We start from the raw sequence: 27051 nt of genomic DNA on the forward strand, positions 1-27051 counted from the left end.
AACCTGACATTTCAACGGTTGTCTCTGCGTGTCCCTGCTATTCTTGATCACTGCGGCTCGTGCCCGGTGATATGCAAGAGCGTCATCTAGCCCCCTCCTGACATGCTGGTGTTGATAATAACTGAGCATTCCCCTGCTCTGCTGTTTCGCTGGCATCAGGAGGAAGGCCAGAGCTTTGCTGGCTACGGTTTCATTCCATCGCCATGTTGAGTTAGCGCAGCGCTGAGTTCACAGGGCTTCACGGGCCAACATTTAAAGCTGTGCGTGTGCATGTGCGTGTGTACGTGTGTGTGTGTGTGTGTGTGTTTTTAATCTTCTCAGTAGTTGCTTAAAATTCTGACCGGGTGACTTCACAACCGGCCAAAACTTACAGCTGAGGTCTTTTTTTTTTTTTCTTTTTTTTTTGAGTCAGTGGGTCTTGCCTCCACTTTCATCCAGGCTACACTGAGCTGTTGTCACTTCAGAATTAGACTTATTATAAGCCTCTACGGCGGCGCTCTGCTGTATGAGTGTCTGGTATCAGGAACCGGTCTTGTCTTTATTTTTATTACGTCATATCTATCTTATCGTTGATCTGTCGTCAAGCTGGATAAAGGAACTTTCACTTAAAGGAGCGACTGACCCCGGTGACCTGAAGCGACTCTGCAGTGTTTCTCACTGAATTAGATTACGTTTTACTGCTGCCACAAACAAATGGCAGTATTGTCTCTGTACTCCATATAGTCGTTAAGTTGGATCCTTGTAAGATAAAAGATAAAGTCCACTACAGCATTGCAAGGTACAGAAAGTAAATGCATAGTTATTCTAACTAATGTGACTTCATACATGCTCTCTGCAACTATTAGCTCACTTTTTCTGAATGTATTTTTTGAGCAGATTTGTATTTAATTTTCTATATGTATTATATTCTAATGCTTTTATGACAAAGTTGAGAGGTGAAAGGAAATGAGAGGATAAAGAGATCAGGTCTGATAGAATTCAACAACGGTCCCTCGGCTGGACTCTAACCGGAGATGTTGCCTTTCATGGTCTGTGCCTTAACTAGTAGGGAATGTATATATAATATATTTTAAATTCATAGGACAGTTACCAGGACGCTCCTGCTAACAGGTTGCACATCCTGTGCACCGCGCTGTCGACTGAGTCGGGACGATTTAATACACACGTTCTCCACCTTCCTAGATTATTGAATCAAGTCTGCGGATGTCAGTCCGTCCTCAGGCGGAGGATGGGTGGATGAAGGCAGGCAGGGGTCACTGGGTCGGGTCAGACTGGGGTCATGGCTGTCGACGGCACGTCCACCAGCCATTGTCTTCATGGTGCGAGTGTGAGGAGGGCTGCTGAAGTGTGTGTGTGTGTGTGTGTGTGTGTGTGTGTGTCTGTCTGTGTGTGTGTGTCTGTGTTCTGAATTTTTATTTCCTTGTTGTGTTCATGTATGTATGTTTGTCAACCACCTTATGTCTTGCCGTGTGTGTTTCGGTTTATGCGTGTCCAAAGATCACCTTTATTTATGTCTCTTTGTGTGTGTGTTTGTGTGTGTGCATGCGCCTGTTGTCTCAGAGTTGATCTCTGGCTGGCCTATGGTTCCCCAGACAGTCTGGTTGTAATGGCAGATGATGTCATGGCATGAATCACAAACAGTGACACATGCTCGGGTATAATAACAAGCCCCACCCCCACCTTGCCAACACACACACACACACACACAGAGCCAAGTAAGCCACATTACCTGCAACCTGAGCCTGATGCAGCCCCTTATACACAGCCAGGAGAATAATCAATTGAATTAGAAATGTTAACCCTGTATTAACACCGTCCGGCCTCTATTATTACCTCCAACTTTGTGTGTGTGTGTGTGTGTGTGTGTTACAGCTGAGACGTGCAGGATTTTAGTTTTACGACAGTGCAAGCTGAGTAAAAAGGTGACCTGTATCTCTTCATGAGTAACTACATAGTTTCTGAAATACTTCTTCATATATGCATCAGCTCCTTGCTATGGTTTCCATGACTGCCGAACTCTTTTGATGATGTCGCACTTTTGGGGTAATAAAATCTTCTTTTTGAGGTAAAATGTCCACGGTTCGGAGATTTGGAGAAACGCTGTGTGTGCGTTTTCCGTTTGAACGATTCGATTTTCCCCTTTAACTTTGACTTGAGACACAGTCTGCTCCATTGTTTTCTGTCGGAGCGCATTATTTCAGCGCGTTGTGGCGGAGCATGTTACTCAATGTTATGTTTAAGATACTGTGTGAATGTAGCAGTAACTAATGCAATGGTGTTCCTGATTTGTTAATACATGACCCACATCAGGTTAAACACTTTAAATGAAAAGGCTAAAATGTGCATGATAATATACATTTAATACTCTATTTTGTAGGTGGATAGATGGTGCAGTGAGTCCTGTGTTTTATCCTTCTGACAGTTTAGTAAGTTCTTTGACTTTTAGATAATGTCATTTAACCCTTTCTGCTCTGCTTCAAATGGAGACACTCGTATAGGACGGCAATTAAACCTTTATCATCCATAAACATGTTGATCCATTTCTTCCTCTTATTCTGTTTATAAAATGTCCAAAAATATATAAATAAATGGGCTGGTGATGTCTTTAAAATGCTTGATCATCAACCAAAAACCGAGATTTATTTAATTGACAACATTATGAAACTGAAAAAAGCCTCAAATTGAAGCTGCAACAATTAGTTGATTATTCAATTAGTCAACTGTTGTGATAAACATTAACTGTTGCTAATTTGCCTTTAAAGCTTTTAAGGCATAAAACACTCTAATACATGTATAGAGACAAACAAACATCTGCAGATTATTGATAGTTAAAATGATCAAAGTTACAGCTCTATATTGACTTATCACGTTTGAGAAGCTGTATCTAAGCATGACTTTAACAAGTAAATAACATCAAAGTTGTTATCAGCAGATCAATTAATCAGCTAATTGTTTCATCACTTGTTTAACTGCTGATGGTGCAGAGCTTTTGGTCTTTTTTCTTTAAGGAAAGCCCCGTGTGTGTGATTTTACTGACTGGCAGTTAGTTCATTCATGGATCAGTTTCTGCTCAGTAGGTGGTCTTCTTGCTAGAAATGGATACACGAATGTTTCTATAAGACTCTGAGGTTAAACATCAGCCAGGTGAGTTTCTTTTTTCCCTGGTAGTTTTTGTCTGTTAGTGGATCCTAGTTCTGGGTCCTCTGGTTTTGCCTCGTCCTGGTTTTGCCTCCTCTCCAGTCGGTGTGTAGTACGCGTACTGCTGCTGCTGCCGCCTGCTGCTGCCGCCTCCTCGTACAAGTACATCAATACCTCTCAGTCTGCTGCTGTGATCTGCTTTCCCCCGGGGGCTTCGCTCTGTGTGGGTAGAGAGCAAGGCATGGGGGGAGGGAGGGAGGGATGGATGGATGGATGGACGGGTGAGGGGGGGGATGGATGGATGGACGGGTGAGAGAGAGAGGGGGGGGGGGGTGAGCAATGGGACTTCCTGTACACTAGCCTTTCTCTTCTTAATGGAGCTGACTCATGAGCACCTCAACATGGCACAGGAGGGTGTGCATGAAAGCTCACGTATGATCGTTTTAATGTCTTTGCATACATGCAGTGGTAGAATGGGAAATATTAAATATATATATATCCACTTTTTATTTTAGTGGATCAATTGTTTCATCTATAGAATGTCACAATAGCCCCAGGGGGTTTCTTTAAATTGTTTGTTTTGTCTGATAATGAGTCAGAAAAACTAAAGCCCCGTGACAGTTTATACCATGAGACAATGTTACATATATACAAAAGTAAATGTGTCTGCTCCAGCAGGTTTCATTTATTGATTAGTTTGCCCATTATCTTCTTGATTTAAAAGGTTCATCTCTTTTTGGTAGAATATCAGAAAAGAGTGAAATAAGCTGTATTCAGTTCACCATTATATGTAAAATAGGAAAAACAGCAAATCCTCTAAATTGAGACGCTAGAACTAGAAAATATTTTGCATTTTCTGCTGGAAAATTGACCAAAACAATGATTCAATGATCAAAATAGTTGCTGATTATTTACCAACAAACACATTAGTTGACATTTGGTTCCAGCTAATTATCCTTTTAACATTTGATTTTAGCATCACTGTGATGAGGTGCTCTGATGTGTCAGCTATTTAATATGCTGGATTAAGACAAAAATATACATTTCAAATAGTTAAGTACGTATTAAAAACCTCTAAATTGATTTTCCTACTAAAAGATTCATAAATAAATGATTTTCTAATCGTGAAAATAAATGGTGCACATTCACAGTAATGAAGGAAGATGTTTTGAATTCACCTGCCGTCGTGTTTCTGCAGGAGAAAAGTAGTTTCTCTTGTTGTCTCTGATGTTTTGACTGCTTTTTACATTCAGGAGTTCCCCTGCTGCTTTTCCTCTCGGTTGCTTTCACTTTGCTTGCGCTTACTTCAGTGTCTGCCGCCAACTATATTGGAGCACGCTGCATCCATCAGCCATTAGCATCACGTTTCAGTGGTACTGTAAATACTCTGAGCAGCAGTCATGGCCGCGCCGCTCTGCAGTCAGTCCTCAATTTAGACGTAGTCATCGAGCACAACTGACAGCTTCACCGAGAGCAGCTCAAAGTGTCAGTCAGGAAAAATGATTATTAAATGCTTTCTATAGAACTGTAACTAATTTATTATCCATGCAGGCAAGGCTGCAACTAACTATTTATTAGTCTGACAATTATGTCATTTGTTTGGTTGAGAAAAAGTTACAATTTCCAGTTGAAAGTGACATGTTTAAATGTCTTATTGTTCAACCAGCAGTCCAAAACACAAAGATATTCAGTTTAATATTGTATAAGGCTAAGGCAACTATAAATTATTTACATTTTAGGAACTGGAACTACTCAATTCCTGTCACATTTCCCCTCAAAAAAGACTTAATTGATTTCATGAATGTCTATTTTTGTCGAAGAAATCCAGATAGAAGATGTTAGAAGCTGGAACCAGTGAAGTTTGGGGCATTTTTGCTTCGAAATCTGACTTCAGACAATCAAACATGATCACATGTATTGCAGATTGTTCGTCTATTCGTTTAGTAATTGTTTGAGCTCTACAAGCAGGAACAAAGTATGTACCGTCTTGTGTCAGCAGCTCATTTGGTACCCTTACAGCAGTTGCATGTATTGCATTAGAATTCACTTTCATTTGTGCTTTCAGTCAAATTACGTTGAGATTTGTGCGTTTGTGTCTCATCCTGACATTGTTGCAGCTAGACGACACTTGTTGGACGTGGGCCCCCTCACAAACGGGCCAACTATTCTGTGAATGGAGTCGAGGGAAACCCCCGTACTTTCAGTGCAGTGACTCACCGCTCCTGGTGTCCTGTGGAATTTGGTCAAGTGCCCATTTGCGGTCGAGAGAATGCATCTCGCAACCTACTTCTGCTTTGATGTCTAATTCTTTCCGCGTAGAGTTTACACTCTTGGCTTATTTATAACCGCTAAGTCTTGTGAGCGTGCATCAAAACAGAAATGACGTAAACGAGAGACCGGAGCCGGGGCTTTACATTTTCCATCTTCTTGTTTTAAGAAGCATCTGAATGTAGTTAATGAATCATAATTTGAATCCAAAACAGATCTCGAGGAGCTAGGGGGTCTTTTTATAATCCCCTAAGTGAGAATTTCACCTTTTTAAATTCAACCGATGGACCCGAGGGGACATCCTGCCCGTCACTGCATCTCTTATGTCAGAGCACAAGAATGCATAAAGCTCGGCCTGCGTTGACCTTTTAACTCTCCTCTCACATTCCTAAATCCGGGGGCAACGTTTTGTCATCGCAATGCCCCGCTTTACTATATGCCAGGGTGATTCCATCACTAGCCTGTGAACAGGCCGGGCTTTAGTGAGTGCAGAGTAAATGTTGGGCTGTCTGTCTATCCACCGCTCTCTCTCCTCTCGTTCTCTCACAGCTTCTCTCCCCCTCTAAGACTGCTTTGGGTGCTATAATAGTATCTCAACTGACAGCATTCCTGCGAGAGGGCACGGCCCGAATGACGACAACTTTTGGGAGGGGGGGGGGGGGGGGGGTGTTCATGTCTTCCACTTGTAGACCTGGTGAAGCCACACCTTCTCCGCTGTCTGCACCTAAAACCACACCTTCTGTTTGGCTGGTTCCACCCTCAGGAGTCCCACGACGAGACCTTTTTAAACGCATATCTCATTCTGTTCATATGGAGATAATATTTGTTGACAGATTTATTGTTTTAAAAGTGTCTTTCAGCCTAATTTGAGGCTGAATATTTGCCTTGAGTAGATTTATCGGTTGTGTGCAGCCAGATTAGATGCTGGTGGATTTGTGGGCTTTGGCCCAAAAGTGACAAATCTTGTATACTTTATATTACAGCAGAACAAACTTCATATGTTTTCTATTAGTTTCCTGCCTTCCAGGCAGCCGCTTTTTACTCCCTTTACTCACTACGATAAGAAAATGACCAGCTGTAATGAAAATGATGTATGATTTGTAGCTATTGGCTGAAACAAATGCGAAAACCACCAATATATCCACGATATGGTGTTTGTTTTCTGTCAGTCGCTGCCTGTACTTGCTGCTGTGACTTCATTAAACGTGACCTGAGCCTAGTTTCGGTGCATCATACCAGGTGTTGCGATCAGTTTCACATATTGCAGTCGAGATCATGTGAGCGGTGCAGAAGAAAGACGTTTTTATCCTCTTGGTGAAGCCGATGAAAACCAATAACGCCAGTGGTGGAGTGACAGGATGCTCCTGCCTCATTGTCGCTGCCTCTGATCTCTTCTCATACGTTTGTGTCTCAACATTCAGGTTCAGAAGCAGGTCCACCCGAACCTCATGGCGAGGGAGGACGCCCTGCAGCACATCGAGGAGCTGATCCTGCAGCTGCTCAGCATGCTGTGTGTGGCCCAGCCTCGCTCCGTGCAGGACGTAGAGGTAAAGCGTCTAAATATATATTCATAATCGGTTGAAAATTGACAAAATGCAATTTAGGAAACATGTGCTACCACGTAACTAATTGAATACTTGCAGCTTTCAATCACCTTAATGCTTTCCAAATGTATCAAGTGTTAAGAGAGTAATTACCTTTTTTTCCAGGAACGTGTCCAGAAAACTTTCCCCCACCCGATAGATAAGTGGGCGATTGCCGACGCCCAGTCAGCTATTGAGAAACGCAAGAGGAGAAACCCTTTACTTCTCCCTGTGGACAAGATACACCCACTGCTGAAGGTAAAGACCGCAACAATCAGTCACATAAAGCTTAACACTCGTGCATTTTTACAGCCACATTATTTAGGTTGAAAGGCGTGTTTCGGTTCACAGAATCTGGACGGTAGCCAGGTTCACGATCTCATTCGACGTCGTTGACTCTGACGCTATTGCCAGAAAGTTACGGCAGTTGCTGGGAAATATTTGTAATCCAGTTTATCTTGCTGTTTTGACAGCTTGGTTCAGACCAGAGTCCTGACCCGTCTCCTGCAATACCTCAGCCACCCAAACACCCGCACATTTTACCAAGTAGTTCTGCAACCCAACACGAGATCCAGAACCGAACCTGGAAATATAATTAAAACAGAATACCACCTGTGAATCACCATTATTTTGCGGGTCACCCGGCAGGTACCTGACCCGATGCAGGACTCTGGTTCAGGTCTAGTCTGGTCCTTCATGCAGGCTCCGACAGATACTAGGACTAATGATGTTTAACCCATGTTTAATACTTACTACGTTGTTTTTCTGCTTTCCCCCCCCCCCCCCCCCCCAACAGGAGGTTTTGGGCTATAAAGTGGACTACCATGTTTCCCTGTACATCGTGGCTGTGCTTGAATACATATCAGCAGATATACTGAAACTGGCGGGCAACTACGTCGGCAACATTCGTCACTATGAAATCAGCCAGCAGGACATCAAGGTGTCCATGTGTGCAGACAAGGTGAGAATACGTGAGGGAAAGAGAAGTTGACACCCAGGTTGATGGATGCAGGTTTTGGGCGTGTGTGAAACGTCTCACGGGACAACGGCTTTGACTCTTGATTCATCGTTTCCCTTCACTCGTTTCCAGGTGTTGATGGACATGTTTGACCAGGAGGAGGACATCGGCTTGATGTCTCAGTGCACCGAGGAGCCGTCGTCCTCCGGGGAGCTCACGTACGACGACCTGGTGAAGCTTGAAATCGCAGAGGAGCGGCAGTACCTGCGAGAGCTCGACCTCATCATCAAAGTGTTCCGCCAGCACTTCCTGTCCAACCCCAAAATCTTCACGCCTCAGGTGAGGAAGACCTGCACAGTGAATTACAAAGATGTCAAAATTGCGATATGTTTTATAATACCTGGAATACAGACTAAACTTTAATCGTTACCATCCTATTTTCACACACATTTCTTTCCATTTACACTGTATATTTAGAGTATATTTACACCGTTTTTATTCATGATGTGGTGCCACGTCGATCCTCATGCATAAATTTGCCTTTTTAGTTGTCACAGTAGGAGCCCACATACTCCACTATTCTATTGCTGCAATACGTTTAGGTTAATTTACGAAGCTACTGTTGATAATAACATGAAACTTTCTGTATATATTTAGTAATAAATGTGTTTTTTTCTGTGAATGCAGACGTAGGTTACTGTGAAACAACCACAGGAAATGGCGATAAGATAAAATAATCCTTTATTAGTCCCGCAGCGGGGAAATTACGCTAGCACGGATAGTTAATAAAAGCTTGACTTGTCACTCTGTGAAGTTTATCTTAAAACATAAAAATTAATTGTTGAGGAGAGCAGATCAGAACACGATGAACTACAACGCTGTTTGTAGGATTTGTGTATATATACTACATCAGAAACTCTAGATGTTGCTTATTAAACAAGTGTAAAATAATGGCTGATCCACAATCTTAGTATTGTATTAAAAATGTTTTTTTTTAAAGTCAATAACTCACCATCACACATTTATTCACCTAAAGGTGCCGGACGCTGATCTCAGAGACGTCCTCCAGCTCTCGTGCTGAACACAGTAGCTGCTGCCGGCTCACTCTAAAGCCGGCTTATAAACAACAAGTCAAGTTTCCAACTAACTGTGAACCTAATTACGAAGCAATTTCTGCCAAATCCAGCGTAAGAACATTTAAAGATTACAACTGGAACTCTAATCCGCTAACTGCGTACTTCAAAGTGATTCCTGATGCTGATTACCAAACAGTTTACAGTTATGTTATTAAATCCGGACAAGAGACAACCTGACGGTATTTTTCCGCTTTTCCTTCAAGTACTTAAAATGTTGCTTTGATACGACTGAAGCTTCTCAGTCTGAGGTTCCTGCACACTTGCAGACAGAACAAATGCCAAATTACTCTCTAATCTATTATCTGAGATGAAAGACATTCATCTTTTCTGATCGACGACCAGCCAGTGAAGCCATCCTGCATGCAGAACGTTGGAACGGACAATATGTCCACGCCTGCTTTGTACTGTCTCCTGAGACGCCACCCGTGCTCTCTGAACCCTCCAGTAAATACACCTTCGTATCTGTCACAGAAGGTCAACCAAAGAAACAAATTACATTTTGTCTAATATGGCAATTAAGTGCTCCGAATTCTCCGGAACAGAAAGGAAAACGTGCGAGTAAGGAGTTGAACGGCGGGTCTATGGGCCAAGAGGAAGTGAATGGGAATTTGAGTGTAATGGGTCGCTGTGGCTTTGCATATTTTGGGTTGGGTAATTTGCGGTATGATTTGGGTGAGGAGGATAAACCTTTGTGAGGCCCAGTGGAATGCAGAACATGTAATTATGCTGAGACAGGAACAACATCTGCAGCCCTCGCCAAAATAACCTCAATTATGTCTGTTGAAACACAGCGTAATCTGAAATTACTCGGGAGATGTCAAGCAAGTGTTACGGTCGAATAATGACGGGACCGAACGTCTATTCAGACTTGAGCGGTCGATAATCACTCGCTGCTATTTTAGGGCTCTCGTCTGCTTGTTGTTGTTTAGTGCTCACACCCAACACGATTCTTTTATTTTTAGCGTATGTTTATCTAAGAGAGCAAACACCCTGCGACACGCTCCTCTGGTTAAACACCTTCAGTGTGTTTACACGCACTTCACTTACTTCCTTATTGTCAGCTTCCCGTGGTAAGAGGATTTCTTAAGTCTAAAGGAAAATAGTCGCACGCGCAAATTGGCTCCATTAAAAGTATGCTGAATTTGCGATTAGCAGCTCCTGTTTGCAGTCTACCCAAAGATGAACAGACGTCTATCACTGGATCACTTTGATACTGAAGAAAACTTTAAAACGTGATCCTTCTCAGGAAAGTTCTGGAGCTGTAAAGAGTCTTTTTCTTCTTCTTTGATTTCTAAGCAGATTTATGGACTTCTCAGATAGATATCGGAGACAATGATTGGTGAGCGTCTCACTAAAGTAATGACTCTGAGAAGAACGATTCAAATTGTTGAAATTGGGCACTAAACATTTTAGAACAACAACTTCTTGATCATGTATATGATCATGACAATGAAGCAGGTTAGTGCAGCAGATAAGAGATGTAGTCTTTTTCGTTATCCTGGCACCTACATTACCCACAATGCAACTCAAATCAGCCTGTAAACAGACTCGGTGGAGTTCCCCCTTTTTAAGAGGAGAAAGAGGTAAGTAGGGTACTTAATCCCTCTCCCGGCAGCAGACTTTCCGAGCTGGTTTAAGGATTGGGTCCTACCGCTCAACCCTTTAATTAACTTCCCTGTTGTTGTGCAGGACGTGGAGGTGATCTTCAGCAACATCCTGGACATCCACGAGCTGACGGTGAAGCTGCTCGGACTGATCGAGGATGCCGTGGAGATGACAGCTGATGGCAGCCCTCATCCGCTGGTGGGCAGCTGCTTTGAAGACCTAGCAGAGGTATGAATCCCACCGACCTGAAAAACCTTAAAACGCATTAGTTCCAGATGTGTGTTGCCAAATGTTTTTATCTGAATTGTGAAGTCTATAAATTTCACAGACGCTTGGACTCCACAGGTTGACATTTTATTTGTGATAGTAAAAAATGACACCGAAGTCTGTTTACGTTCCATTAAGCGCAAAATGTTCACTGCTGTAAACTACCAGCTCAGTAACTAATACCTCTTTAAGCTAATGTTGCGCATGGGATATTAGCTCGTATCAGCCGAGCATCCTCATCGTAGTGTGAGAACACGGTCGGGTGTAGTAGACGTTGACTGTTGAGTTATTCTGTCCTCGTCTGTAGGAGCAGGCGTTCGACCCTTACGAGACCCTGTCTCAGGATATCCTCAGTAAGGATTTCCACGAGCACTTCAACAACCTGATGGCGCGGTCAACCGCCGGCCTCTACTTCCAGGTAAGATGTTCGGTCGTCTGGGATAAGTTATGTTTGCTAATGTGCACTGAATATTTCAGTTATTCAAATTCAATCAAACTAAACAACGGTGTAAACTGTAGTCTAGCTGGTCGATTTCCTTCTAGAGGTATTAAAAAGTACTTAAAAGTATTTTTACTTTAAGTAAATCACATATCCTGCATTAGTATAATATAGAATTGGTCACATTTTTTTTAAAAATCATCAAAATAATAACAAGACATAAAATATTTTAAAGAAAATGTCTAGAAACTCTCAATTCTTTCAACACTTCTGTTGAATACTTGGCTGCTATGACTTTAAATCCACAGCCATTAGCCGTTATGTGTCCCGCTCTTTCCTGTCGTTCTCAAACGTAAACTTTCTTATAAAGGAACAAATGCCATGAACCTGAAAAGAGAAGGAAAAAGGAGGTTTGTTTTTAACTACGAAGGCACCAGTGAAGTGGGTCATTTATGCGTTTCCGCCAAGCAAACACTGCTTGAATATTTGTTCCTGTTTGGCTTTGAAGTGAACCTGGTGGAATTCCTCCCGATATCGTTTGAGGGCATGTCATGACATATCCAGCGTCCTGTGTACAGTTTATTCACTGCCGCCGCATTGTTTTATTTGGACATTCTTCACAAGAATAGCATTGAATTATGCTCAATGGGGTGCAGCTCGGCAGCCTTTGAAGACGAAATATTTTGCTGGTGTTTTCTCAGGCCGAAAGACCAGCGAGTCCGACCGTTCACATGAAGCAGAGTTCACTGTATGAGGTGGTTTTCTGCTGCTCCTCTCCAGGTTGTTAACACCAACCTGCCATTTTGAATGGACATGAAGATCTTTTGTTGATAGACGTACCGTACATCTATACAACGCCACAAGCGCTGCTGCTGACCGACCGTCCTGCAGCGCTACTGTACCTCGGGTTGAGGCCTCGCTGTGTTTACCCTCGAACCACCATTCTAACCCCAGTTAGATCAACACTGATGGCACTGTGCTCTGATTGCCCACACCCACTGTTTATTTTCATGTACTCATTGTAAGAGAGTGGGGGAAAGGGCGCAGGAGTTAAAAATACAGCTTTATTTGTGCAGCGCCGCTGTATTCGTTTAGAAACACCTTGCATTGTTTCACTCGCTATTTTTCTTGAAGGCCGCAACGGTGTATAACCCGAGGTAGACATGTCGGCTCAGTCGGCTCAATAGAATTGTCTTGAAGCATCGATATGTATTAATTTATTCTAGATACAGCTGATGAATTGATTAGTTGATTAATTCATTGTTTTGTCTCACCAATCGAAGTTGTTCTTCAAACAACATTACAACAAAACAAAGGTTCACTCGCATTATGTCATTATGAGGGAAATCCATTTCAGAGGACCAAATACATTATTCTTTAAAGAAACACTTAAAGGATTAACGTGATAGAAGCAGTACCACCAGAGTGTGTGTGTGTGTGTGTGTGTGTGTGTTTCAGTGGCTGATGGTGTAATGGTGTGTCTCCACCAGCCTCCCCCCCTCTAACCCCACACACACCTTCCACCCTCTTCATCAAACTGACCGTGTTTCTGCACCGTTGGCTCGTCTTATTTCAGCTTCTCTCACTTTGTGTTTCATCTCTGACCCGACGGCTGTCCGTCTCCTCGTCTCTCCAGCGTCACATGTACGTTGTCCTCCACAGCACCTGGTCTAAATGCATCCATACTACCAGGTTTGCTGTAGTGCAGATCGAATCCCCTGGTGGTAGTATCATCATCATCATCGGCTCTTCTGCTCTGCCTCATCAAGCTTTTGTCTCTTTGCACGTACCTCATCTTCCTCACTCCATCCTTCTCGACTTCCTCCCCTCCCCGTTCTCTGTCAGATGGATGTGTCTGTCGAGCACTCAGCCCCTGCACTCTGCAGCGTCTGGTATTGTGGGTAAATTACATCGCCTTTTTAAAAATAGAACAGGCAGCCACACTGCGGGCCATTTTTCTCATGGGGAGGAGGAGGAGGAGGAGGAGGAGGAGGAAGTAGGGTGGGGGGGGGGGGGCGGCGGCGGCGGCTGGTGGCCCAAGGCGCTTTTCATGTTGAAAATAAGCTCTGAATTAAGGCAGCAGGAGACCCACGACTTGGGTTCAAGCAGCCCTGTGCCTCTGTGAAACGGGAACATGGTGTTCTCCTCGTCCTTCTGTACCGTATTCTTGCTGCACCGTGTGTTTATATTTAGGCTGCCGTCACAAGGATGCGTGCTCCTGTAGAGACTCGTTTTAACACGTCATCCAACTCAATATCAACTTTATTTCCACTTTACCTGCTCGCATCAGATGCCCTTCACATTAAGCTGAGATCTCTTTTGAGATGTCCGTGTAGTTCTGGATCTTAACGCAGATTATTGTTGTGTAGAAGAAGCTACATTGGCTCATAACGCAGTTTATACACAAACACCATTTTGGGCAAGAATAACTCAAAGTTAGCTGTTAAAACCTCCAGAACAAAACGCAACACAAAGCAGCTTAGCTTAAGCTAACAAAGTGACTCGCATGTCATTAGCATCACATCTAGATTTCACTATATTCTCCCATCTCGAGGAACACAATTGTTTTGATTATTTCAAATTGAAAGAACACCACCTTTACTTTAACGTTGTACTTTCTACGTGTACTCTTTCATTCAGTATTCAATCAATCCTAACTATAGTTGGACGTTTTTGGAAATATCCTGATTCTTGAGAGTTTAGATGAGAAGATTAATACCGTCCTCAAATATTATTTCCTGTGTAAACTGCATTTTCGGTTAATCGCAGCCTGTTTGAAGCAAATGCTTACTTTACTTGTGTATCAGGAGATTTGTTGCACACTTTAAAAATGCATCGTACCAGTATTGCACCCAATCAAGCTAAAAACATTCTGCTGATTGTGACGCATCTAAATGTGCCGCTCTGAAGCTCGCGGGCCATTTGTAAAGCTGCAGGATGCTGACGTATCAATAACGTGATCTAAACTTAGGTCATTGTTCCCCCGGCTGCCCATCAGCGTGCGTCAGGCAGCTGATGTCTTTTTATTTTCCGTGCACACACACACACACACACGCGGAGCCTCTTCATCTCCTCCCCGCACAGACGGCGTGGCCGCTGCTGTGGAGTCTGAGTAGTAGCGTATTGATTGTGAGTCGTCTATCAGGGGAACGGGAGGTTTAAATGGATGCTGTGACGGCCTCCTCTCCGGTTACCCTGAAGCCTTTACTCGGTCAGCCGCTTCTCCCTCCATCACTCGTCAGCCTGCAGCCTCTTCAGCCTCATCTATGTTCTGAAACGTCTGCTTTTTAGTTAACCTCGTCTTCACAGTCCTCTTATCATGTGCAGTATTTTGACAGCATCATGGTGGACGATGTGAACGTGTGAATAAAACCAGAAACACCTTTTTAAAATGGCTTCTTCGGGGGCCACAATACACACGCGTCAGACAGGTTCAAACACAGAGATTTAACATTCAAAGTTTCATGTGAATTTGTATTTTTTGTGTTTGTATCTTGGATGAGAAAAGACATTTGTTTTCAGCTTCTGAGAGAATCAATGATTTTGGACTCTAAATACTAATAATAAATAATTTATTTATATATATATATATACAGTTTTGTTTACATTCTCTCCCTCTACTGCCCTGCGTTCATATTTTGAGTGTAATGAATAGAGACAAAACGCACGATATACAAAGTTAAAGATGATTTTGACTGACAGCATGATCAAGTTTTCTACAGATATTGTTACTGTGAATTCTTTTGGCCACGATTATTGTGACAGTCTTATTTTAAATATTTTTTTTATAAATCACAATAACATTTGTAAATGGGAACATTAGTTAGCTTAGGCACTCAGAGCGCAGACCTCGCCAAGGCCGCTTCAGAAGTGAAACATAATGTGTATGACATCCATGATTCGGATCCCTTCTAAAATTGAGTGGGTTTTTCCTCGGCCCACTCTACACCCGTCCACCAGGTTTCATTCAAATCCGGACAAAGGTTTCTCCGTAATCCCGCTGACAAACTAGCCAAGCCGGAATCATGACCCCCTTAGCGGACTGAGTCTCTCTGTCGCTTGCTGGTTGGTTAAAATCTGTCAATAATGTCCGTCACTAACAGTACGTCTGTGTCTCTGTGTCTCCAGTCAGTTGCAGAAGGCTTCAAAGAAGCCGTCCAGTATGTCCTCCCACAGCTGATGATGGTCCCAGTATACCACTGTATGCACTACTTTGAGCTGCTGCAGGTGAGTCCTGACATCATCACGCCAGATTCAAAGCTGCTGATCCAACAATGGTGGCATATTTGATGCTTGATTAGCCGTTAGCTATAACTTATGTCTCTGTACATCCTCTAAATATCACTATAATATGGCTCTTATTTCATTAGTCGACTAATCCGTCGTGTTGGTCTTTGTCGACTAAGATTTCTTAAGTCAGTTTGTCGTTTTTTATGCTTTTTCGTGTTCGATAACTTATGAGCACATCTCAGATAAACACAACATTTAAAGTGGTGCTTTTGTGATTCTTTGTGGAGAAACACTGTTTTACAAGACCGACTAAAAGTCGACTAAGGATTTAAGTTCAGTTTCGGCTACATAGTTTACTCTTTTCTTCCTGTATTTCAACATGTTGTTGATATTTTATTTATTTTATGTGTGTTGTTATGCAGCTTTTGTGTAAATGTTTTTCACAGTTGACTTGTTACTGCAAGATAAGCAGAGGTGTGAATGATGATATTAAAGAAGGCTCTATTTATTGTCACAGAAAGACATTTTGTAAACCACAACTCTGAAGTTGGCTCAGCTAAACACAATGCCGTCATTGATATTATTAGTAAGACCTGTGCAGGCCCTGCTATGACATCCATAGATTCTGCATTATGAAATACTGCAACATATCTGATGTGTGTGCTTTCTGGCATTTTTTTGCAGCAACTTCAGGAGCGCAGTCAAGACCAAGATGACCGAGAGTGTCTGAAACAGGCGATCACTGCGCTGCTTAATCTCCAGTGTAGCGTGGAGCGCATCTATGCCAAGCACCAGCCTCGCCGTAAACCTGGGTACGCCTCCTCTACCAACGTTCATAATGATTCATATTCATTCAGTCATTCTGTCTACATGTTGTTGACCAAATGGCAGAAAGTAGTTCTCAGTTAAACAGTTGAAACCTGCTTCGAGCAGCTGCAGGGGCTCAGACCCCCTGTCGGAGGTGATATATCAGTGGTTTAATGTTTGATGTTGTGCGTTGATCTCTTTGGTTTTCTCTCGTCCCTCACAGTGAGCCCATGTACCGCCTGTACAGCAGGCAGGTTCGTAGCAAACAACTCGCCATCAAACGCATGAACGAGATTCAGAAGAGCATCGACGGCTGGGAGGGAAAAGACATCGGTCAGTGCTGCAGCGAGTTCATCCTGGAGGGGCCGCTTGCACGAGCCGGCGCCAAGCACGAGAGACACAACTTCCTGTTTGACGGCCTGATGATAAGTTGCAAGGCCAATCAGAGCTCGCGGCTCCCGGGTTCGGGCAGCGGGGCGGAGTACCGTCTGAAGGAGAAGTTTGTGCTGAGGAAGATCCGCATCGTGGACCGCGAGGACTCGGTGGAGCTGCGGCACGCCTTTGAACTGATAGGAAAGGATGAAAACTGTGCCGTTTTCTGTGCACGGACAGCAGAGGAGAAGGCGGCGTGGATGGCCGGGCTGGTGACTCTGCAGTACCGCTCCACTTTGGATCGCATGTTGGACACGGTGCTGCAGCACGATGAGCAGGCGCATCCTCTAAGACTGCCCTCCCCGGAGGTTTACCGCTTTGCCGTCCAGGACTCTGAGGAGAATATTGTGTTTGAGGACAAAGTGCAGAGCAAAACGGGCATCCCCATCATTAAGGCCGGCACAGTGGTCAAGCTTATAGAGAGGCTCACCTACCATATGTATGCCGGTAAGCTGCTGCAATAGATCTTCTAGTTAAGAGACATTTTAGATCTTTCACTTTGCAAACTTTTATTTTTGCGAAGATACATTGTGATGATTATTGTTCATCTAATCCTTTTCATCTGTTTGTAGATCCTAACTTTGTGCGCACGTTTCTTACAACATACCGATCATTCTGCAAACCACAAGAGCTCCTCACCCTGCTGATAGACAGGTACGATTTAACCACAGCGCTATTTTCATTGCTGTGGCTGTTTGTTCTTATGGTTCAGATATGAATGCATCCATCGGTCTTCTTTTGGAGAATATATCTCTCAGCGATGTGGTGGTGTGGGGTGCCCTGACATCTTGGAATAGCAGATGTCTGATTGTTGTTTTCCTCAGGATTGAGATCCCTGAGCCAGAACCGACTGAGGAGGACCGACAGGCTCTCTGGAACGGCGACCAGCCAATGGCGGCCGAGCTCCAGAGATTCCGGAAGGAATACGTGCAGCCGGTCCAACTCAGGTACGACAGACGACGGCTGACCTTACCGCGGGTTTGCACTTGGCAGCTAACATTACCGCAGTTTCACAAGTGTGTTGGAGAACTACGGTGGCCTTTAGGTAACGTAAAAATGCAAAAGCCGCTCACTTGAGCCAGTGTTTGGTTTGTCCGTTCTGGGCTACTGTAGAAACATGGCGGTGGAACTCGGCTGACTCTGTGACGAGGACCGGCTCCTTATTTAGATATTAACGCCTTATTCTAAGCAAAAAAACACGATTCTTAGTTTCAGTTAATTATGCACTAATGAAAACATTTTATTATGAATATTATATTCGATTTCTGCCAATAAATGCCATAACTCCTGCAAACTAAATAAAAATACAAAAGAAATAAACACCATAACCCTAAAAACATTAGAGCATGATGTAGACGGGTTTATTGATTGGCTCGTCTTAAATCTGCGGTGGTCAACTTGTCAAATGATCTCTGAAGTTTTAAAAGGTTTATTTTACAGGTGGAGTTATACAATTGGTTACATAATTTTGTTTTCCCTTGAGTCTCTAAACATGTAGATGAAATGTAGAAAGTTGTTCTTCTATCTTTAGCTGCTTTCTTTTTATTTCCCAGCAAGGCCTTTCAAACAAAATGCCACAAAAGCTTTCGTGAGTCTTTGTCTCCTGTTGTTGTTTGGCTCTTTCACATTCTCCTGTTAAGGCCTGAACGTTCTCAGCGAGCCACAGAATTACTTTTGAATTAGACTCTGTGTCCTTATAAGGAGTAAGAGAGTCAGGAATAGTCCCGTAAGTACCATTTTAAAAACGCCGTGCTTCTCGGTATCAGACTGCGCCGCTGCTGCAGTTAAGAGCAGCTGCAATAAAAAGCTTTAAACTTTAGTCATAGAAACAGTTCAAACACAAGTGTTGCACATTGTGATGTACAAGTGTTCTGGTCACGCATACTACATGTACTCTGCATCAGCAGTGTCTGCGTTAGGGAACAGACATGCATTATAAACACTGATGATAATAATCCTTCAGTATTTGAGCGTAGATCGGGACAAAAGTGAAAGGAGCTGTCCTTGGAGTTTGGGTGGTCTATTGTTATAAACATTACAATGTGGTCCAGCAGTGTACTCAAAGTACAGGAAAATACCTCTTCAGGCACAGCTTTTGAACTTTACATCACCAACAAAATGTTCCTGCTGTTTCTATTTTTAAGTACTCTTTAAAAAAAGTGAACTGACAGGCTGAAGAATAAACACTGGCCAGCAGCCAGAACCGGTTCAGTGAAGGACTCTGTTTGCTAAATGTCTCTATTCTACCAACCTCTCTGTCAGTTACTCTACTATTTGGATTTCTTGGTTAATTTAAAATAAAGATGTGGTTGGTAGAGCTCCTTGGCACTCAGTTGTGGGGTGGCTGTGGCAGTTTGATCCCCGGCTCCTAATGTCCGAATGTATATATTTGACATTTATTATGAAGTTAATGTTTTTAACGACCGCAACATTTATGGTGCACATTCCAGCCGAGGACATGTTGGATCTCTGCCCTCTTTCCTGTCCGTCTGTCCAATAAAGGCAAAAAGGGTAAAACAGTAATTTTGTGAAAATGTTCTTGGTGAACATGTTGTCCTTAGGTTCCCTACAAATACTTTAAATTGGAAGTGTGTGACATTCGTGTGCAGGACGATACATATAATTAATGAATACTGCGAACATGTTTTTGTCTCGCAGGGTTCTCAACGTTTTCCGTCAGTGGGTCGAGCATCATTTCTACGACTTTGAGAACGATCCAGAGCTGAGGAGTCGATTAGAGGAGTACATCTCCAGCAAGATCCAGCTGAGAGGTCAGAACTACACACGTGTTCACACATTAACTCATTAAAATATCTTTGCTAAAGCGTTGTGGACATGCAACATGCGTTTTACACATTGTGTCTTCTTTTTAGGCAAGTCGATGAGAAAGTGGGTTGAGTCGATCAATAAGATCATCAGGAGGAAGCTGCAGACGCAGTCAAATGGAGTTAGCCACAACATCACCTTCGAGAGCCCGCCTCCTCCCATCGAGTGGCACATCTGCAGAGCGGGCCAAGTGGACTCCTTTGACCTCATGACCCTTCATCCCATAGAGATCGCCCGGCAGCTGACTCTGCTCGAGTCAGAGCTGTACAGGTGACCGAGCCGTGGACGGAGAGTGAAGAGAGTGAATGAGTTTGTTTACACAAAAAAGAGTGAAAGTACAAACGTATTCGGGTTTGGATCAGATTGTTGTTTCCTTGGCTGTCTGGAAAAAATACAAACTGTCTTCCTCAACAGAGCTGTCCGGCCGTCCGAGCTGGTCGGCAGCGTCTGGACCAAAGAGGACAAAGAGAAGAACTCGCCGAACTTGCTCCGCATGATCCGCCACACCACCAACCTCACACTGTGGTTCGAGAAGTGAGTCCAAGGATTCAAATGTTTTATTCACGATAAAATGCAGAAAAGTCTTGGAAAGACAAAGAAATGTGTAACTCTGTGTGTGTCGTTCCCAGGTGCATTGTCGAGACGTTGAACCTGGAAGAGAGGGTGGCGGTGTTATCGCGGGTCATTGAGATTCTGCAGGTTTTCCAGGAGCTCAACAACTTCAATGGCGTGCTGGAGGTGGTCAGTGCCATCAACTCCGTCCCAGTCTACAGGCTGGACCACACCTTCGAGGTGAGTGAAGCCATGAAAGCAATCAGAAGAAACACTGTCTTCATCAGATAGTTTCTTCCTTCTTCTGAATGATGCCTTTATGTTTGTTGCTACATTCTTTTTAATTTAAAACATGCTGTAATTTGGCTTTATTCATCTTTTAATTAGCTATTGAGAAATATCTGATCTTTATTGTTCTGACATGCATTTTAACCCAATACTAACCTCAGAACATCATTAATGGGACTGTTCCTCCCTCCTGCTCCACAGGCAATACCAGAGAGGAAAAAGAAAATCCTGGAAGAGGCTGTGGAACTGAGCCAGGACCACTTTAAGAAATACTTGGCTAAACTCAAGTCAATAAACCCACCCTGTGTGCCTTTTTTTGGTAAGTCTGTTATGGTGTTTTTATGTATGAAATGACCCAAGGGCCATTATTTATATTAAACCCAGTAGGAGTTTCAAGTTTCTTTATTCCTATATTCTTCTGCTGAACACCATCGAACTCGTCTTCATCCTCAGGTATTTATTTAACCAACATCCTGAAGACGGAGGAAGGCAACCCAGACTTCCTCAAACGCCACGGCAAGGAGCTGATCAACTTCAGCAAGAGGAGGAAAGTGGCTGAAATCACAGGAGAGATCCAGCAGTATCAGAACCAGCCCTACTGTCTGAAGGTGGAGCACGAGATCAGGGTGAGCGCTCACTCTGATCGTTTTCTCTTTCAACGTGTTTCGCAGATCCTGAACTCAAAACACGTCTCTTTTGTTGTTGTTGTTGTTGTCGTTGCACAGAGGTTCTTCGAGAACCTGAACCCGATGGGCAACAGGAGCGAGAAGGAGTTTTACGACTACCTGTTCAAAATGTCTCTGGATATTGAGCCACGGAACTGCAGGCAGGCTCCTCGATTCGTAAGTGTGACTGCAGTTTTTCTGTAGTAGTGAAGGTCTTGAGGTTCAGTTCGGTGCTCTGTTTTAGTCCCACATACACATTTACTGCAGATAAGTGAAGAAAAATGTTCTTGGACAGGATTCATACCCGTAGGACAACATATTGGTAAGGTGTCATTTTGTTTTCAGGTGCTTAAAACAATGAGCTTAAAGAATTCAACAGCAACTTCTCTTTCGAGGGACAATGTCCCACTGCTCTAAATAATCCACAGATCTCACACTTACGGATTGTTTCTTTAGTATTAAGTTTTTCTAGGTGTCAGTCATATGATTTTAGGTAAAACATCTCTTGAAGACATTTTCCAGAAGCACCGGGTTCTGTCTTTCAGAGAAAGAGAGTTTGTTGTGTTGCTGATGAGTTTTCTGTTCCTCGTCCTGCAGCCCAGGAAGACCATGTACACTCTGAAATCCCCGGGGATCCGGCCCGTGCGAACGTCTACCTCTGGCACCCTGAAGAGTCACCCCGTCCCCCTGGAGAGGGAGCCCCCGCATAAGATCACCTTCCGGAGTATCGCCGAGACCGAGCCGGAGATGTCGGCCTCGGTGCCCACCTCCCCGAACACGCCGACCCCGCCGCAGTCGGCCTCCTCCGACCTCAGCTCGGTCTTCATGGATCACGACTTCTGCAGCTCGTATGGCGGTGAGTTCAGCTGACGTCTTTTCTTCCCCTTCTTGAAAATCGGGAAGTGTTTTTTTTGCATTTGGTCATGAGAGGGAAAGTTTCTCAACATGTCTATAAAAGTCAGTAACTATCTAAATAAGTTTACAGTGTTTTCCAGATTGATCGCATTACATGACTTCCATGCACGATAGTGAAGTAGTTTGTCCCACTGACTTTCATTATTGCAAAGAATAAACTTTAACTGTGGCTAAGTGTACAGTCCTATTTCTGAGTAGGAGCATGCACCTTTCTTGGGAAATCAATCATCTTTTCCGTCTTTAAATTTTACAGGTAGCAACTCCATATTTGCTCCTGTTCTTCTGCCGCCTTCAAGTGAGTGTGTGCTTTTCTGTTGTCAATGAAGTCGTTTATTCCTGATTTGCTTTCTGCCTGACTATCCCATGATTCACTCTTACACTCACTTTGTGATCAGTGCGCTGTGACAGTGAGCGGGGCCTGTTCGTGATCTCTTATCCGTACTGTATACGAGTGTCTTTTCCTTTTTCTCAGAGTTCCAGTCCGTGTCTTGCGGCAGCCTCCACCAGCTCGGGGAGGAGCTGCTGAAGCCTCCTCCTCTGCCGCCACGAAGGAAAGACGCAATGTCTGAAGCCAAAGTAAGAGCGGAGCGTCATTTCCCACCATTTATACCCATAATGACGACACCTTAAAGCTGGAGTCAGACACTTTTACATATAAATGAACGTCCGTTACATTTAGGCCCTTGACAAACGAGTTTGCTGATTAAGCCTGGAGACTAAAGTTCCCGTGCTCCAGTTTTAACTCGGTCTGATAGGGTTGAACATATTTGTGGTAAGTGCAAATAACAATAGAATTCCTTGAGGTGACAACTTTGAGTAAAGATTTATTTTAGGCTGTGTTTTGATTCACAATTATTCAAATATATATCCGTTAAAGGGCTTGCACGCTGTCTTAATGAATCCTGTTAATGAAAACCACCTGTGCTCACACATTACGCAATTAGATTACTATAAAGGACTACATGTTTATCTCATGGGGGTCACAACCCCCAGGATGGGAACCACTGCCGTACACGATATTCTAACCTTCTGTTTAGTAATGCTTAATAGTTCTTCCTAATATAATCGTCTTTTGACACCATTCTGATCTGCGTGTGTCTCTGTCTCAGCTGAGCTCCAGGTCCGACAGCCCCCCAGCCATCCCTCCCCGGCTGCCCCCTCCTCTGCCTCGGATCCAACCTCGACCGCTGGTCTACAACGGCCCCCCCATGGACGGCCCCCTGCCCAGCCCTCCTCCTCCGCCACCCCGAGACCCTCAGCCCGACACGCCTCCCCCGGTGCCCCAGCGGCCCCCAGAGATCTTCATCAACTACCCCCTCAACATGCAGCCTTCCCCCGTGGGCCGATACCACTGGGACTTCAGCAGCTCCCCCAGCTCCCCCAACACCCCGCCCAGCACGCCGTCGCCCCGCATCCCCAGGCGGAGCTGCCCGCTCAGCGCCAGCCAGAACAGCCTGTACCCTCTTCCTGTTCCCATCACCGCTCCACCTGTGCCCCCACGCCACAACTCCAGCCCACAACTCCCCAAACTCCCACCAAAGACATACAAAAGGGAGCTGCTGCTGCAGCCGCCGCCGCTGCCGCTACAAGGCCTCTCATTGGTGGAGAACACCGACGGCAGCCAGTGAGTCTGCTTTTTTTTTTTTTTTTTTTTTTTTTTTTTTTTTTAAACACCAAGAGGTTATCTTGAAATGCAAACTTCAAACTGTCTCCTGCAAACTACGACACAGTGGACTCAAAGCTACTGATCAGAAAGAATAACACTGCTCCACACACTCTTAACTCCACCCACCCGCCCTCCGCATCGACCAATCGCACCCCCCGCTGTGCCTCTCAGGGGATCAGTAGCTCCGCCTTCATCATAAACCCTCTGTGCCAATGAGAAACCCTCACCGGTGTGCCAGCTAATAAACAACAAGGAGTTTGAGTGTTTGTGGTTTTTTTGTTCTCCATGGAGCGGGACTGTTGCTCCTGATGAAAGTTCTCACCCCTCACACTCTTAACTTACCCCACGTCCCACTCCTCTGTCAGGGTGGGGGTGAATGTGGGGGGGCCTTGGACTTTGTAGCGTCTAATGTCATGCTTTGTTTCTTTGGGCATTGACATGATCTGGAGTCGTGCTGCAGCTCACAGATCTTTAAGACCTCTCTCCTCCTCGATGATCCACTCAGACGTAGCTCTTTCACAGTGGCTGTGAGCAGCAAACATTTCCATTGATATGTTTTTCCTACGAACTGATAAACAAACAGTTGCCAAAGTCTTATTTTATGCAGGGGGAAAAGGGATTTTCTTTTTTTTAAACAAATGTGACATTAAAAGAAACGCATAGCAGAGGCGACACTGAATCCCCCACCTTGTATCTCAACTGTACACTGTGACTGTATAGACGTGAGTCAAACTGTCTTGACTTTTTTTTTTTTTTTTTTCTTTTTTTTTTTTTTTTTTTACACCTGAAGACAGGCCTCTCCGCAGCCACAAAATTGTTGCCTTTTAAAAATCCAACAGCGGTGACCTCTGACCCCAGGCTCCAGTCCTCTCGGCCCGGATGGGACAGCGAGAGCCGAGAAAACACTCCATTTGCACATCGAGTTTGGGCCAAGTCAGCAGGTTTCCATCAGACTATTGACAATATCCCTGAGCGGTGTGCGACACAGCGGGAGGTCTGCCTCGATATCAAAGCGGCTCCGATCCAGGACGAAGACGGGGAGAGCTGTACGTTCTCTCTCCAACGCTTCCACAGCTGATGTCTTAACCGATCCCCTAACAGACGTGCGCTGCTGTCTTGACACTGTGCTCTTCTCCAAAAGCCCCCCCCCCCCCCCCCCCCCCATGACCAACTCTTCTTCATTGGTATTCAAACTCAGCACTGGAAGCACGCAACCTCCTACCAGAGCTGGGTCAGCTCCCCCCAGTGGCTGCTCCAAATGCCTAAAAGCCCATGAAAAAGAGGAACTTTTCAAACCCAACTTCTTCTTTCTGTCTCTCTTTCTTTCTTTTTTTTCCTGCTTGAAAACATTTTTGTTTCACTTTTGAAAGACTGAAATAATCCATGCATCATGCTCAGATGTGCCTTTTATTTTATTTTCTACTTAAGCAAATGGTGTCTAAAATGCTAAAAAAAATAAAGTTGCCTATGTAATGTTTAGAACAAAGCTATACACTATGAAATTGTACATGTTTGTGGATACTGTGTATATATAACATGTATACACTAACTAAATAATTTGTATAAAGTGGCAAGTTTTTTTTCCCCCCGTTGTATTGTACCCTCATCCGCATCTGTTCAGTCGAATATTGCCTAATAATCCAATGCTGCTACAGTCGGATAAAAAAAACAAAACAAAAAAAAAAAAAAAACAGGTCACTGTCACTAACTCACTTACAGACAATCTCCAGTTGAGACACTGGGAGTATTAACTGAGGAAAGCCATTGTTTCTTCCCTGCCCCTTAGCTGTTTGAAAGCAACGAAAAGAATACACAGTTCAGTATGCCAAGCACTTACTTAGACGTGTGTTTCACTTTCTACATCCTACTAATTGCCTTTTTCTCCTTTTCAAAGATTTTTTTTTTTAATGCTAACATTCATTAAACCGGTTGGGATTGTATTAAAGTTGCAGTTGAATATACAAAGACCGATATTCAGTTGCAAGTATTTGAGCAGAGTGAAGAATTGGGACATTTTTATTTTTTTCAGAGAAACACACTTTGTGCACTTTAGGCTGTACTGTTGAAGAGCCACAGTTGTTGATAGGTCATGTTTGTAAATGCAATGGTCCTATGCAACTGTTCAAACTCACTTTCTACGTGGATAAGGATGGAAAAAAAACACAAGTCTACCACCTCGTTCATCCACACGATGTCTGCAGACACAAACACCTGAGGATGTCTGACGACCACGAGGTTTCAACGAAATTAAACAAACAAACTAATCTCTCGTGCCCCTTTCTCCTCTCGGTCTTGCTGTGTTTTGTGGACGATTAAACTTCCGATCAAACTAGAGATAAAAGCGGAGTGTTGGAGGATGAAGCTGAAGTCAAATCACTTCACTGTCTTCACTCGTGTTCTGTCCATTTCCCCAAGTTTCCCAAACCAGTATTGGTGGGGTTCATTTTGCCAAATTTGTCTCTTCTGTTTTCTATGTTTGTTTGTTTAGTTGTTTTTGTTTAACCCCAGCCCTGACCGAATAACAGATTGGTTTTCCTCCAGTGGCACTGTAACAGCTTGATCCAGCAGTCGGTTTATTTGATGGTATGTGGCCTTTTAACTGCTTTGTATTAATGGTCTTCATGAGATTAATAAATCACCCAGTCTTATTTTGTACTGAACTACTCATTTCTCTCTTTTTTTAATTTTACGGAACATTCAGCTTTTTTGCATGAACTTCTGTTGATTGAATTTGTAAAGGAGTAGGTTGAGAAGTATTTGCTTTCTGTTCGGAGAGTTAGATCTTCAAAATAACTCAACCACTTTCATGTGTGTCTGTTGGACTAGACTAGCATCTGGTTAGCTTAGCATAATGTTAGCCTGGCTCGGTCCAAAGGTGACAAAATCCAAAATGTTGTTCACCCATGAACACGTATATCCTTTTTTATATTCGAGAAAATACAAAGTGTAAACAACAATTGCCCTTTTTTACATCTGTTGTTGGACACATTACATAAACTATATACAACACGTTAATAAGTGCTGAGGTTGATTTAGTTATTTAATAGAGCAGAAGTGTTACTACACAATCAAGAGTGATGTTAACTCTCCACCGGAACGTAAAAGAAGCATATGTTCCAAAATGGTTCTTGACTGCTTTCATTGGATATTAAAGTATACTAAAATGATGTAATATTTGATTAGTAACAGCTTTCTTAACGTTAGACATTGTGTCATCATATATCACCACCTCCAGTTTAAAACAAACAAACAATATGCTTTTGGAATATTTCATTT

General features: G+C 43.6%; 1 protein-coding gene across 1 annotated transcript in view; it reads left to right on the forward strand.

Moving 5' to 3' along the window:
* Positions 1–26435, forward strand: part of sos2 (son of sevenless homolog 2 (Drosophila)) — a 30297-nt gene extending 3862 nt beyond the window's left edge. The window contains exons 2-23 of the mRNA XM_076108598.1: positions 6828–6953; positions 7116–7247; positions 7786–7950; positions 8080–8286; positions 10773–10916; positions 11263–11373; positions 15523–15621; positions 16309–16436; positions 16655–17310; positions 17436–17517; positions 17688–17810; positions 19522–19634; positions 19737–19959; positions 20104–20223; positions 20319–20481; positions 20731–20848; positions 20983–21155; positions 21255–21371; positions 21792–22050; positions 22363–22404; positions 22582–22685; positions 23219–26435. Coding sequence (XP_075964713.1) covers positions 6828–6953; positions 7116–7247; positions 7786–7950; positions 8080–8286; positions 10773–10916; positions 11263–11373; positions 15523–15621; positions 16309–16436; positions 16655–17310; positions 17436–17517; positions 17688–17810; positions 19522–19634; positions 19737–19959; positions 20104–20223; positions 20319–20481; positions 20731–20848; positions 20983–21155; positions 21255–21371; positions 21792–22050; positions 22363–22404; positions 22582–22685; positions 23219–23737 — 3924 coding nt within the window. The 3' untranslated portion in view covers positions 23738–26435. The remainder of the gene's footprint in view (positions 1–6827; positions 6954–7115; positions 7248–7785; positions 7951–8079; positions 8287–10772; positions 10917–11262; positions 11374–15522; positions 15622–16308; positions 16437–16654; positions 17311–17435; positions 17518–17687; positions 17811–19521; positions 19635–19736; positions 19960–20103; positions 20224–20318; positions 20482–20730; positions 20849–20982; positions 21156–21254; positions 21372–21791; positions 22051–22362; positions 22405–22581; positions 22686–23218) is intronic.
* Positions 26436–27051: the final 616 nt, after the last annotated feature.

The sequence above is a fragment of the Anarhichas minor genome, unplaced genomic scaffold (genome assembly GCF_050575085.1).
Source record: "Anarhichas minor isolate MPS153535 unplaced genomic scaffold, ASM5057508v1 ptg000040l, whole genome shotgun sequence".
Classification (NCBI taxonomy): Eukaryota; Metazoa; Chordata; class Actinopteri; order Perciformes; family Anarhichadidae; genus Anarhichas; species Anarhichas minor.